This window comes from Portunus trituberculatus, chromosome 23 (assembly GCF_017591435.1).
Source record: "Portunus trituberculatus isolate SZX2019 chromosome 23, ASM1759143v1, whole genome shotgun sequence".
Classification (NCBI taxonomy): Eukaryota; Metazoa; Arthropoda; class Malacostraca; order Decapoda; family Portunidae; genus Portunus; species Portunus trituberculatus.
Window position 1 is genome coordinate 1,282,827 of NC_059277.1, and position 14,723 is coordinate 1,297,549.

Genomic DNA, 14,723 nt, shown 5'->3' on the forward strand with positions numbered 1-14,723 from the left:
GGTTGCCAGAAAGGTCATAGATTGCTTGTATTGTTAAAATATTTGGAAGGAAAAGAAAAGGGTATCCTTCCAGCCTGATCTGGAATGTTGTATGAAGAAGGTACAGAATCTTGCAACAAATTCTGTATCTTGTAGTGCATAGGCCTCTCCAGACTCACCTGTCCCAATGTCTCCAGCTCCTTCTGCAGGTTCTGCCCCTCCAAACTCACTCCTCCAAGTAGTCTAGTGTAAATCTCTTTCTGCCTCCTTTGTAATACCTAATGTGCAAGCCAACCATTAGAGTGAAGGTAAGGAATTTTTTTTTTTAATTCTTTTTTTATTTTTACTGTACAGTGTTTTTATGCCTTTGATTATGATTTTATCACTATGCTAGCATAGGTGAGTGACATAGGTTGGTACCTACTTATGAATTGTAACTACAGCAAAAAAATCATGTTAAATTGTGCACTAGCAATGGAAATCTGATGTAAATAGAGGACTCCACATATTGAGGTAGAATACTTTACAGACTAGCTGTGAAGTATTTGGACCACAAGCAATTTTAGATGAAATTAAAAAGCCTGCCTGACAATGACAGTAGGACAGAACAGAAGATGACAATGAAACAAAAAGTTCACTTACAGAAACAAAGAAAAATTACTCACTTTCCTCTGGGAGAAAGTCTTTCAGACAAATGAGGACAACGACAAAGACAGACTGGACAGCATTTCATGACTGATCACATTCACAAGATGATGCCACATGGAACAACAAAACCTGCAGTTAAGGACAACCTCACATCTCCACTACTGCATCTTGAGGTAGGAATTAAGGCAGATCATCTGTTGGCTAAGGTGACGATATGTAGGGAGCAATAACACTGGCAAGTGGGTGCTCTTCCACTTTCCAATAAGGACATTGTGATACCTGCTGGCCATCTTCAAAGCAACCCTCTCAGCTGGCTCTTCCTGGATGGCCTCAAAAGAGCAGAGATGAGGTTCATAGCTAAGCCAAGGAAACCCTCAACTAGCCCAACAGCTACATGCTAATCTCTTTACTCAAGGTCCTGGGAAAGATGCTGGAGAGGATTATTGGGAGGTGGCTTGGGGACCACCTGGAAATGGAGGACTTGCTAAATGCAGGATAGTATGACTTTAGGAGGGGACAAGGCACCAATTATGCAATCACTATGGCAATGGTCATCCATCATGCCTCCTTATACAGATGTAACCTTGTTCTCAAGGATGAGAACAAAACATTTGACAAGGTATGACACTTGAAAATCAAGTTCAAGACTCTACCTTGGACTCCTAGACCCTGTTGTGCATCTGATCCATGACTTCCTTGCTAGCTGCACAGCCAGGGTCAGAATGGGATACAACAAGAGTGCTGCAAGGAAGCATCCTGTCACCAACCTTGTACGCTGTGTTCACCAGGGACTGTCCAGCTTAGGAGGTTTGAAAAAACATCCATAATACAGATAATGCATTCCAAGTAATGTTCCATCCAGGATGGTCCAATGGGATGCTCACTGTGTGGACAGGATGAAAGATTGCCAGAATCCATTCCTTTGACAGGTTGACAGGTCAGGGATCATCAAGTCCTGATGCAATGATTCCATTTCTGTGACATAGACAGCAGGAACCTACTCCACCTCATCAAGGCTATGGTCATCCTGGTTCTGTTGTATCCTTATGTCCCCACTCATGCTAAGAGCAAGATGGCAGACAGCCATCTTGCCAGGCAGAGTGCTGGTCTTCTGTTTGCCCTGAAGTGTGGTGGGATAACTCCCACTAGTCAGAGCCCGCATACAGACTAACCTCACTTAACGATAGGATTAGGTTCCTCACACCGTGTCAATAAGTGAAATTGTTGTTAGTGAACTCTCCCACCCTCTAAGTGCCTCTCACTAAAGGTACTATGTAATATTTGGTTTGACCACAATTCAAATTACATGAACAATATAAACTATTAATAATAATAATAATAATAATAATAATAATAATAATAATAATAACAATAATAATAATAATAATAATAATAATAATAATGACTACAATAATAATCCTCCTACGACAATGGGAGAGTTATTGGAGGGTGGCAGGATAAAGGGGAGGTGAAGGGGTACTGGGAGCCTGGGCTGAGTCACTGAGAGGCTGCTACTGTTCGGATCTAGTTTCCACATGGCACACAATATATATCATCATAGTTCTGTTACATTGTTTACACTATTATCTAAATATTCAACAATTTAAAGTCATTGTGTCTTCAAGAGGTTGAATAGAACAATCTATATAAGGTAATGGTAGTCCTACCAATCAATATTCAACCCCCCATGGGATGGCAGAAAGCATCTTGAACAGGATGGAAGCTGAGGGATGGGTCCAATATCAGAACCTGCAACGTCTGCATGAAGCTGCCACCAGAAGGGTAGCATTGTTGGTTCTTCTGAAGCTTCCAGACCTTAAATCTAAACCTGGACCCAACAACAAGATACAAATAAAGTGAACAACTCCATATACAAATAATAATGAAAATGCAAGTGGTAATGATAGTGACAAAAAGGTGCAAGTGATAGTGACCTATATATGTGCATTTTTGTCTCATCTTTATACTTTTGAACTAAATATTTGTGAATACATCTGTACCAATTTATCATTTACTTGTGTAAATCAATTAGTAACTTTTTACATAAAATTGTATATCATATACTACTTGCATATGCTTTATATTTAAAATTAAGGTATCTTTTGTAAAAAAATTAGGTATATTATATGTATACTTTATTTACTAAGAGAAATTGCAACCTGGACTGCCCAGATACTTTCCTTCTCCTACTATCTTAGTACTTCACCCTCTTTTTTTATTCTCCTCATTCTCTGTCTCACTTCTTTCCCCTAATATTGTAATACCCGTCTCTAGATAAAAATGTTGCACTAGTAAATGGTCTAAGAACACCTAACTCAGCATATTCCAAATAAATCTTTTGATTTCTAGCTACAGACTAAAACTTATACCTAATATATGAAAAAAAAACCTTCCAATACTGTCTCAGGGCTTTGCTGTTGCATTGAATAACAGAATAAATGTATGGATTGGGGGCAAGACAAATAAGAGATGAATGGCTGCATTTAGGGAATAAAAATTCGTTCAAGTTGGAAATGTAAGACTGAGGTCCAGAGGAGACTCGGGTACTGCAGTAGCTTGTCTATGTGTAGATGAACCTTTTGGTTATGAGTGATTGATGACTCTTAAAGTGTGTGTGTGTGTGTGTGTGTGTGTGTGTGTGTGTGTGTGTGTGTGTGTGTTTCACTGTCTGATCTGCTGCAGTCTCTGACGAGACAGCCAGACCTTACCCTACGGAGCGAGCTCAGAGCTCATCATTTCCGATCTTTGGATAGGCCTGAGACCAGGTGTGTGTGTGTGTGTGTGTGTGTGTGTGTGTGTGTGTGTGTGTGTGTGTGAAGATAATGTGAAAGTTAGAAAAACAAAGGTTTTATGAATGGAAGTAGAGGTGTGTCCTTAGAGGTAAAGGAAAGAAATAAGGTTTGTCTTTCTCTCATAGGCAGTACGGTACAGGGTACTCGACTTAAATTAGAGCTAAAATGCTGTTTTGCAGAAAAACTTCCTGCACTGACAAAAACCACCTCCCTGTGTACATAGTAGTTAGCTCTGGCTAGATGCTCCATATTCTTTAGATCTAGTTTTGAAAGACAGCCTGTCATTGGACCAGTATTTTTAAGAAGCTATAATTGTGACATCATGATAAGGATCTCCCTAGTTTTGACCTGTGAGTACATGACTAGTGAGACATAAAGCTGCTAAAGCCATGACGCAATACTTATACAGCCAACTCAAAGAATTACCGAGATATGATCTCAGATTTCAAAAAATGTAAATTTGACTGGATGATTCTTGAAAGGTTTTCCACAAGATGGATAATTTGTACAAGTGAAAATCAAATGTGAATATCTGTTAACCATTCCAGATTAGAATGCCTCATATAAACATCTGACTGCAACATGTTTGGCAGCAACAGCATCTGATACACCATGACATGTGATGCCTATAGTACAATTCTCATAATTTTTTTTATATACGTACTGTATAATAATTTTGTTTTCCCTTTCAACCTTGTAAGTGTCAAGGCCTAATTTCCAGCTCCAGAAATAAATCAGTAAATCTGTAATGTTATTATTTACCATCCAATGTACTGTTCATATAAACAATTCTCAGCAAGCAGTATATTTGACCATATTATTATATTTGTAATTTATTGAGACTATTTTTCTTAAGAGAAGAATTCATTGCTTTCATGTAAGACTATGAGATTTTACTTTCCCTCTTAAAGTTACTAGAAATGCTTTCCAATTATATTTCTTTCCAAAAGGTTCATAAAATATTATTAGTAATATTTATCATTAATGAAGTGTTAAGATGAGTCATAACACAAGTCCCTCATAGCCCAGTCACTGTGACTGAGAGGATAGGCAGGCAGTGGACAGAAGTAAGGAACAATACTGCCAGTATTTCCAAAGGGCTGACTGTGAGAGGGAACAGCCAATAAGTAGATAGGTAACCATGCAGTTTAACTACTGGACTGGCTGGAAAGTGTGCTTTTACTCTTGGTATCTCAGCTCTGTCCTACCTTCATGGTCCATACTGAGCATTAAGATTAGCAGAGACACCCTATATTGAACCTTAGGCAAAGCAAACAGAAGGGTATGTGTTTCAGTTTCATGGTTGCTTGTGATTTCTCATAATCTAAGAAAAAGAAAATGTGAGAGGAAAGTAGGAGGAACTTGGAGGACAGTAACTGTGCCAAATTGTGAGTTGAAAACAAAGGAATTTGGAAACAGAGGCATAAAGATAAGTTGGGAAAGGAATCCTTAAAAAAAAAAAAAATAAATAAATAAATAAAAAAAAAAATAAATAAAAAAAAAAAAATAAAATAAAAAAATAAATAAATAAAGAAAGAAAGCTCAGAAATAAGGTAATGCGACAAGTCTGCAAAGACTTCACTCTCAGATTTCTTTATAAGGGCTGACACAAAAGGGAGGATCTCACACTTGGTCCCACTAAAATCCTGTTTGTTTGCTAAGTAACTGTCTTCATGTCTATTGTAAAATGTGCATGAAATTGGTGTTTAATTTCATCCTTTGAGGAAAATGTTGATAAAATGGTATAGGAACATATACTTATATATATATATATATATATATATATATATATATATATATATATATATATATATATATATATATATATATATATATATATATATATATATATATATATATATATATATATATATATATATATATATATATATATATATATATATGGGACCATTTTACTTATGGCATCCCAGCAAGCATAGAAACTGAGTAGGAATAAGTTGCATCTCAAGTGCATCTTTTCCTCCTCATCACACCCAAAGCAACAATGACCAGTATTAATTACTAGAGTTAGTATTCATTGTGTCTTTGGTGATGCAGAACCAAGCAATTTTTTTCTGGTTGAAATGCTTTTTGTTCTATTTATTGTGTAATATTTGTAAAATGATGAGTGCCTGGCAGACAAGTTATGGTGACATTATTCAATTGTAGATGTCCACATGTAAGGCTTGGATGGTACTGACGTGGCAAAACATATGAATTTGAAAATATGAAACTTACAGAACCTCATATGCAAATTTATCGAGAGAGACAGTAAGGAATTATCTTTTCACAACCACAGAGTGGCATCTCTACTGCTTCCCCTCAGTTGCTTTGCTGTAAGAGTCATTCTACTGGCCTAGTGGAAAAGATACAAGCCATAGTGTAAAGGAATGCCACCACTGTGGCTGTAGAAAGACAATTACTCACTGCCTCCCTTGATGAATTTTCACATGACATTCTGGAAGTTTAGCATTTTTAAATTTACATGTCTTGCTATACTGACACCATTCAAACATAACATGTAAAGATCTATGACTGAATGATATCAACACAACTTGTCTGCCTCACACTCATCACTACAGATACCACAAGATTAATAGAATTCTTCACTCTAAAGGTGCGTTTACACGATCGAACTATGTGCGACGGACAAAATCGTTACCATATCACAGGAGAAGCAGGATAACGTCATAAGCGGTGAAACGATGGAAGCGGATCTGGCAACAAGCAGTGGTACCAGATGAGGGTGTTTACCACCGTTTCGAATCTGCTCACAGGGCATAGACCGGTGGACAATGTTCGAAGGTAATGTCCGAAGGTGATGTCCGTTGGTAACTCAGGCCCCGACTTCTTTGATTTCCCCAGTTTACGTAGCTCTCGCCTATATTGACTATGGATGGATTCTATTTTTTTCTTCACTTCAGAAGCAGTAACAGATAATCCACTTCTATTCATTCCCGCCGTTATTTCATTGATGGTCGCGACACGTTTGTTCCTATCCTTGTACACATCAGCCTTGACATTCCATAAGCATGGATTTTGCCGGTATAGTTTTATTAGTAGCAGGGTCTCTTTTCTGTCCCAGTGGCAACTTTTCTCCTTGACTGAGGTACTGCTGGCCATGTTAACAGGACAATTGAGACCTAGTGAACTGACGGACTTTGAAAATCCTGTAACCAAGTGACTTTGTTCATCGTGTACCTGGCAGCATTGTATACTTCCACACCAGACAGTGTGTGACGTTTCGATGCTGCGAACACGGACAGTGTCCGGTACACCACTTGGTGCTCGCTTCTGACGTCATCAGCGAGCCTTTTCGCTTTCCACTGCTAGTTGGTAACAATTATGTCCGTCGAACATTGTTCGATCGTGTGAACGCACCTTAAGAACAGACCTGATCACACGTCAGCCAAGATACAATGAACACGGACACAGGTGACCTGCTTAACACTGACCATTGTTGGTATAGGTGTGTGTGAAGAGAAAAGATGCATTTATGATAGCAAAAAAAGTTGATTTGCTCCAGCCCAACTTTTGTGCTTGCTTGGAGGCCTTAAGTAAACTGTGTGCACCACTGTAATGCAGGATTACCATTTGTTGACTATATACATGTATACATGTATCTACATCACATAGAAATGCATTATGGGTGTGTTACATTGTAATATCATTAAGGCAACTCTATACCTGGCCTTGGTTTTTGTAACTATAAGTTCATCATTGGCATCTGGATAACAGTAAGTAATAAGTTCACAGATACTAGTACTACTGGAACTTTTTTGAGCCTCTAAAACCCATTCATAACATTAAAATGGTAACATTTATATGTACAAAATGCAATAAACATACGAAGAAAAAAATCTGCTATACTACATTTATTTAAGGTAGATTCTTGGTGTCTCGGCAGATTTGTAAAGTCACAGGCCATAGCTCATTGGTTGCGTCATCCCCTCACTAGCACTCCCATCAGACTACATCTTGTCCTTGCATGTTGGAGTGAGACATGTTTCTATATTATATCCCATAGCTCACTTCATATACAGAAAAAACAGTTTTGGTTAACACTGTAAATCTTATCAGTGACTGTAGAATCAAGAGGTACTGTAAGGAATTAACAAGATGGAAGAAAATTGGTTTTAGTTTTGGTTCAGCCAATCAACTATGTCATTACAAATTTGCCTAAGTACTAAGAATCCAGCTTATGTGAATATAGTATCTATAGTTCTATGCATTAAAGGAGATTCCATATATAAAATCAAATGTATGCATGATATACATATACAACCTGTTAGGAATGAAAGACAAAGATTTATATATACAATGGAACTGAGATCATCAGCGATGGCAAGGGACGGACTGCAGGGTTTAGCCACATGGAAAGGAAGGAAGGCTCATTAAACATGTAAACATTTGAAGTGTTCAGTAGTGACAATGAGAAGACTATGGAAGACATGGGACATAATAATCTAAAATGCCAAAGAAATCAATTGACAAGCTGCACCCGATCATGTGGTCAAGCTGCCATCAAATGACAGAGTGAAATATGTAAACATGAATTCAACCCTTCAAAATAATGAAGAGGACTCAATGAAGACACTTGATACGCATGTCTAATTACTGGAAGCCTTGCAGTGTATGACATAATGAATAACATTTTAATAGAAAGATTTGTGATATTTCATAAAACTGTTGTAAATCATTTTCATACATACCATTTCTGTAAATTATACATACATAACTGATGGCTAAAAGAGGCTTCAGTAGCTTGCATCAAACCTTCACTTTGGAGAGGAAGAGTTAATCAAGATGCTAGAAATGTGGGAACACAAACACCACACTTCTGTAATGCCACAGACCAGACGGCCACTACCCAGAACAACCAGGCCTGTGGAAAGTAAAGAATGCATGTCATGTCCACACCAGCAAGCCAAATGATCAGCAAAACAAAGGTAAACATTTCCAACTACTATTCAGAGTTGTCAGATAAAGTAATCACCTTAAATTTTACGAGTAACATTCTCAAAAATGCTCAAGATAAAACAAAACTTCATTAGGTCACCCTTCAAAATCTTTGTCTCTCTTAACTAAACAATTCAATAAGTAAAGGGAAGTTTAAGATGTTGGTGCATAAAAAGACAAAAATCACTTCAAGGAGTTTCTAAAATCAAGTATCAGATTGCCATCATCACATGCAACTTCTATGCTATCAATGTAGAAAAAGTTTTCCTAACCTTCTCCATTCATATCCATTAGATGTTCACATATCTTAATAAACAATACCAGCATAACTTTTTATCTCTTTATTTACTTCTCTAGGTTGCCATTTACAACTCTGTCCATACATTATTCATTCAATTCATGTCTATCTTCTATTTTAATAACTGTCAACATAACTATAATCTTGATATGTTACCTTATCTATCATGTTCTTTCTTATCCCTCTATGCCAGTGGTTCCCAACCTAGGGGTAAATTACCCCAGTGGGGTAATGACCCCATATTTTTGGGGTAATGGATGTTTGGCATGGGATGAGGCAATCAGTTTACATTTTCATATAATTTCAATGAAGATTTCTATTAATTTTTTCTGCTTTCTATGTATGAACTAAAATTACTTCTTTTCGTATTATAGATTTGCATTATTGTGTTGCATAGTTTCTATTTTGTCTGCTTTTGAAGTATGAAATACAGTTACTTTTTTTCCTATATTATGAGTATTTGTTCATTGGGGTAATGGATGATTGTGAAATTGTATTTTTGGGTAATCGCTGCAAAAAGATTGGGAAACACTGCTCTATGCTGTAACACATTATTCTCTGAGAACAGTGAGAGCATTCCAGATTTTCATAGAGACACCAAGTTCTAATCCACACTTGAACTGACAAAATGCACTGATAAAAGTACAATTTTTTCTCTGGCAACTCAAGATTATATCTCATAACAATTTGTTCATCAAAAATATGCCACTCTATTTTCTCCTTTTAATTGCTTATTTATGAGAAAAGCATGCACTTACGTTATGTTCTATATAAATAACAGTCATGGGCATTTTATTACTTCATTCTCTGATTCCAATGTCAAATATATAATAAGTGAATATCTTATTCTTTAGATCCAGTTTCTGACTTTATGTAATTGCAAAATCATATACAGTACAAAAAGTTTATAGCTTACACTTGCTTCCATTCTGTGCTCTTTGACCTAAACAAGTTCAATTACCATTATCACTAATCTCTCATTAGCATATACAGCTTGCGTTCCCAAAAAGTATGTCAATGATGCTAAAAAACTCCCTTACCTGCCATCTGGATGCTATATGGAAGAAAACTTAGATGGGACATGAACACTCCATACTGCAAGCCAAACAGCCACAGAGGAAACACATGGAGGCCTGAGATCACCCACACACCCAGTGGATTCCGCCAGTCTAACAAAAGAAAGAGTATAATCATGACACTTCACATACTTTTCTGATCAATTCCTACTTCCTTATTCTAATCTCTTTTCTCTTAAGAATGTATATTTTTTCTTTTTAAATTTTACATTCAAAACGTGATAACTACAACTCTCCTACTAAATTCTCCACTATAAGAAAAGAGAGCACAGGGAAAGAAAGAATATAAGTGCAATGTTATGTTTTACCATGACTTTCATAATATACAAAAATTTTTATTAAAATCAAAACGTACATACGATTGGATAGAAAATAACCTTCTCCAGCCCAAATAACTTTACTCAAGGATAACTAATATAGCCATCAGAACATATAAACATTAATTTGTCATGACATCATAAACTAGTACATTCTTGTTCATTGTCAAAGGGACAAGCATAATCCAAAGTAGTCTGAAAAGGTGTAACACTTAATTTCCATTGCTATTAATTTCTTTATAGTATTCTATTTATGGATTTTCAGCTCAGTACGGTTAATCTAACCACAGAGCTCTTACTGCAGGAGCCAGAATGAGGAAAATTAGAATTCTCTAAATTTAGTTTTCATAAATTGAATAATGAGGGTTCTATAAAATTTGATAAAATAAACACTCACTGTTGGCCATAATGTAGGCTATCATCCAAGGCACCTCCTTCTTGCCCCGCACAAATGTCTGCCGCCACTCCGCTCCCATGGCATAATTACAGCAGAATGTTGCCCACTCCAAAGCAGATACAATGTACAGCATCTGTGGGCAGGCAATGAACCAAAGGGTTACACAGCCCTCCTCATTATATGACTGCATTTTTTGTCTGTAACATGTACAAAAAGAATCCCTGACATGTAAACTCAGATTACTGCTAGATATATGCTACCTTGTGTGCTTTTATTCATTTTAATTATTAGGCTGATATTAACAGATAAGCTGATAATAATCAAGTTAGCATTGATAGATACAATAATCATAACAATTTATCTGCTAAAAAATCTAACTTTACATAATTCATCAGCCAGGTACAAGCACACACTGCTTCAAAATTTGCATGCCATAGCTATAACCCCTGAACAAATGTGGATCACAAAAGCCTCAAGCAAAGTATGTTGTTCATATACCAAAGATTCCATGAATATGATGTGAATCAATATGTTCATACTAGAGATAGATTATGAATTTCATTCAAGATACCTATGAGAAGTATGATGCATATAGAGATCAAGCAACAGTAAAATGGAAAAATGGTAAGATTTCCTTAAAGCATATTTCCAATCAATCAATCAATCAATCGAGAGAGAGAGAGAGAGAGAGAGAGAGAGAGAGAGAGAGAGAGAGAGAGAGAGAGAGAGAGAGAGAGAGAGAGAGAGAGAGAGAGAGAGAGAGAGAGAGAGAGAGAGAGAGAGAGAGAGAGACTTACAGGGTGTATGTGTGTCCACAATAAGCCCCGGCTAAGGTTGTCAAGCACAACATCAAGCTGTCAGAGAAACAAATAAAATCATGTATTCAACAGGACTAAAAGGAAACACCTTAATATCTTTTCTTAAAGATATTAACTGGTGAATGAGAATGCCATTCTGTTAATTTTTGTAAAGTAACTTTACATAGTTACAATTCATAATATCAGTGATGGTTATGTTAATAAAAAGCATCAGGTTTGTTAAGTCAGTTACTTTGCTAAGTATGCACATAGCTTCATAACATTTGATCTCATAATTCTACCATTAAATTGTTGAGAATGTTTTGTTAATCCATTAGAATGCCAGGATAAAACATTAATTTAGCAGGTGGACCTGATTTTCTTTTACTTATTTTTTCACATATGAAACTCAAACTTTTCAAGATGCTTCCAGGCAATGTATTTGTGACATGACTATCAATTAACACATTCATACATGTAAACATTAATCAAAATACACATAAAGCCAAGGGTTAGAGTAAACAGAGGCAACATTTTGGAGAGGTACTCACAAAGAGATACAAGGAATGGTACCAGATTTGAAAATACATTCATGGATTTGAACAAATGTAGAGATCAGTTAATGAGAGGCTATAAAGAGTTTATGAATATGTACTTGTCAGATATGATAAACCAAATGCTCAAGTGATCTTATGAATTAGATTTCTAAATAGATATTAATTCTTTGAATGGATCACAGACCATCATGACTAAAGAATATCCATAAACTCAGGCCAAGTTAGGCAAATATACATACAAATATGGGACATTTGTAAGCTTAGGTCAAAATGTTTAATTCAAATAAGCACAATACAAACACTGACCCAAGCTCCAAAGAGTGAACACTGCTGCAGCTTACGCGCCACAAACCCATCAAAGGCATCGAGCACAATGGATGCGATGTAGAAGTTGACAAACCAAACAGGAGAGGAAGACAGAAAGCAGAAGGCAAGCAAGAGGAGGCAGAGTCGTACATAACCTGCAGAGTACAAGTGTTGTTAGACTGAGCTTCACTTATACCTACTGTACTACATTACAATTATCAGATGTAAATGTCTTAATGAAATTTGTTAATTTGGTTGCTTAAATTATCTGGTTATTAGATGATGGTGCCAATATTTCAACATGAATATGTAATCTTTGCTGAGAAAAATAAAGGCCACTGACTTAGTATATTGTTATATAACTAACATTTCAAGATTATAAAAGTAAGTGTAAGCTAAATTTTAGAAGAATAGTATTTTATTGTTACTCCAGTCACCTTGAAATACACAAGAAAGCGGCAATTATTTATAATACTTCCACGTTTGCTAGTATCTGATGTCGCTGGATTAGAAAACTTGACCGAAATAACAATTACAAAATACATAATACCCAATTTATTTCAAATTATAATATCTACTATGAAGACAGGAATTTGGAAGGATTTCTCGATGACAAATAAGGATTTGATTAATCTTAGAGAAAATCATTACACACATTCATTATGCACAATGCTTAGTACAGTACCAATAATGTTTGGGATGTAGAATAGGACTTTATAATCCGGCTTGTTTGCACTGTTGCTGTAAGACACTTGCTGGTGTGGTGTGGGTAGTTGTCTCTTGGGAAGGGTAACGGTCCCCATACTGCTCTCGGCACTGTCACAGACGCTACTGAGTATAGAATAGACTGTTGTTGCAGGCCTTGCAGCTGGCAGTGGCAGGGAGTCACGTGCTGGCTGGGTTGCGACAAGGAATGTAAACAAAGTTATTTACATTCTTTCATGCCTGCTCATGATACAGCTTCAGCCACTGAGACACTCATTCCTGTAAGATGGGTTTACATGGGGTAATTTGCCGCTGCTTTTTGCCAGAAATATGCAGCCAGGGTGGAAATAGTTTGAAATGCAGCCTACTGCCGTGGGGGAAAGCACTACATCGGTGCAGAGTTGTCAGTTCCTACTTCCAGGAATTATTTGTGTTCACTGTTTACTGTAGAGGTACTACATACAAATTTAAAAAACGATAGTCGGTTGGCGTACGCTCAACTATAATACTCTCTCTCTCTCTCTCTGTTTGTGTGGGGCGCGAGATGCTTCCCACTCGACTCGTCAATAAACCGTCTGAAATACCGTATATCTTTCATTATTCATGTTCAGTATTTACCTACCTATGTCGTTCAAAATCATTTGGATTCTACGGTAGAAGACAAAGGACAAGTATACTAGGTAGGAATATATACGCGTTTAGACATTGCAATGCTTTGTGTTTCAGGGAAATCTATCATTTATGCATGTGTGATGACCCGTCACATAATTTTCTTAGAGAAGGATTGTAGGTGTCACTGGCTGTCACTGTGGGACATTACCGTCGCAAGAAGGGATGGAGAATCACCCGGGAATGGGGAAGTTGTGTGGGTGAGGAAATTAAAAGGAGAGTGTGGGGAGATAGGATATTTGTATTTGACATATTTGAAAACATGTTAACGTGTGTATGTGTTTGATCTTTGACCATTTCTGACTGACAGGAATTTATCAGCTGATTGGTTGTCTCACCTCAGTTTCATAATTAAGGCATTATGTTATGCATCTCAAATTTGTATGTATGCACACTTATTATATGGGAAATTATCAACTAAAGGACGACAATAATGATTTTTTTTGCTTCATTATTACACATTTCGACGCAATGAAATGTATATAAAGACGAAGTCAAAGTCAAAACAGTGTTTACCATTGCCTGGCCAGATTTGTTATAGTTAACAAATATTCTCTCATAAAAACCAGCTCCCCCTTCGTGGCAGCTTCTCTTTCACTCGACACTCGCTAGTAGGTACTCCTACTATTCACTATCCGTCAGTACTCACCGCCGGACACCGAGTCGCCGTAGCGGTCGTACTCTATTAATTATAAGGAAAGCAACGGCAGGGAGTTGGGGACAAGAAGTTGTCTGTGCACGTGTTTTCGACTTTCTTTTTGTTCTTTACAACCTTCTGAAAGCAGCTCAACAAGGTAAGAAATGAACATACGACTGCCACACCGTTTGTGTATGATAGTGGTATGACATAACAGGTAGAACCGTAAAATGAGAGACAAGATGATAAAACATCATCCTCTTGAGATGGGACAGCAATGTTGAAGGGTACATTTTAAACTCTAAGAACATGGTAGGTTACCAACAATACAAGGAGGAAGCGTGTGCTTATGCTCCTGTATCATTTAGCACTCCTGGCGACGTGTGTTGCCGGCAGGATGATCAGCATCTAGATGTGATTTGCTAATTTGTATTTTTGTTTCTCAAGTCTAATCGCATCTGAAGCGTGTCTGACAACAATATCAGGGCCTAACTGAAGCGGTTGGAGAAGACTTGTATAGTATTCAGGTTTTTCGGTTTTCGTGACTGTGTATCAAAACATTTTATAATGATACCCTGTTTATAAA

General features: G+C 36.9%; 1 protein-coding gene across 3 annotated transcripts; it reads right to left on the reverse strand.

Annotated features, from left to right (window-relative positions):
• Positions 1-6,369: 6,369 nt before the first annotated feature.
• LOC123507883 (CDP-diacylglycerol--inositol 3-phosphatidyltransferase 1-like) lies at positions 6,370-13,888 on the reverse strand. 3 transcript variants are annotated; one of them, XR_006675814.1, is made up of 7 exons: positions 12,812-13,888; positions 12,127-12,281; positions 11,264-11,320; positions 10,467-10,599; positions 9,717-9,845; positions 8,132-8,304; positions 6,370-7,775 (listed from the first exon to the last, which is right to left on the reverse strand). XR_006675814.1 is itself a non-coding variant. In XM_045261166.1 (7 exons), exons 1-6 carry the CDS (start codon positions 12,927-12,929, stop codon positions 8,198-8,200), a joined length of 699 nt encoding a protein of 232 aa, XP_045117101.1. In that variant the 5' UTR covers positions 12,930-13,888; the 3' UTR covers positions 6,370-7,775; positions 8,154-8,197. The 3 variants fall into 3 exon arrangements, 2 of the variants coding, with proteins under 2 accessions (XP_045117101.1, XP_045117102.1); XM_045261166.1 differs by having other exon boundaries at positions 8,154-8,304; XM_045261167.1 differs by lacking the exon at positions 11,264-11,320 and having other exon boundaries at positions 6,370-8,304.
• Positions 13,889-14,723: the final 835 nt, after the last annotated feature.

Coding starts and splice junctions, on each gene's coding strand:
- LOC123507883 (XM_045261166.1), bottom strand. CDS start 12,929: ATGGGGACCGTTACCCTTCCCAAGAGACAACTACCCACACCACACCAG. Junction 12,282..12,811: donor CTACATCCCAAACATTATTG/GTACTGTACTAA, acceptor TGTACTCTGCAG/GTTATGTACGACTCTGCCTC. Junction 9,846..10,466: donor AGCCTACATTATGGCCAACA/GTGAGTGTTTAT, acceptor TTCTTTTGTTAG/ACTGGCGGAATCCACTGGGT.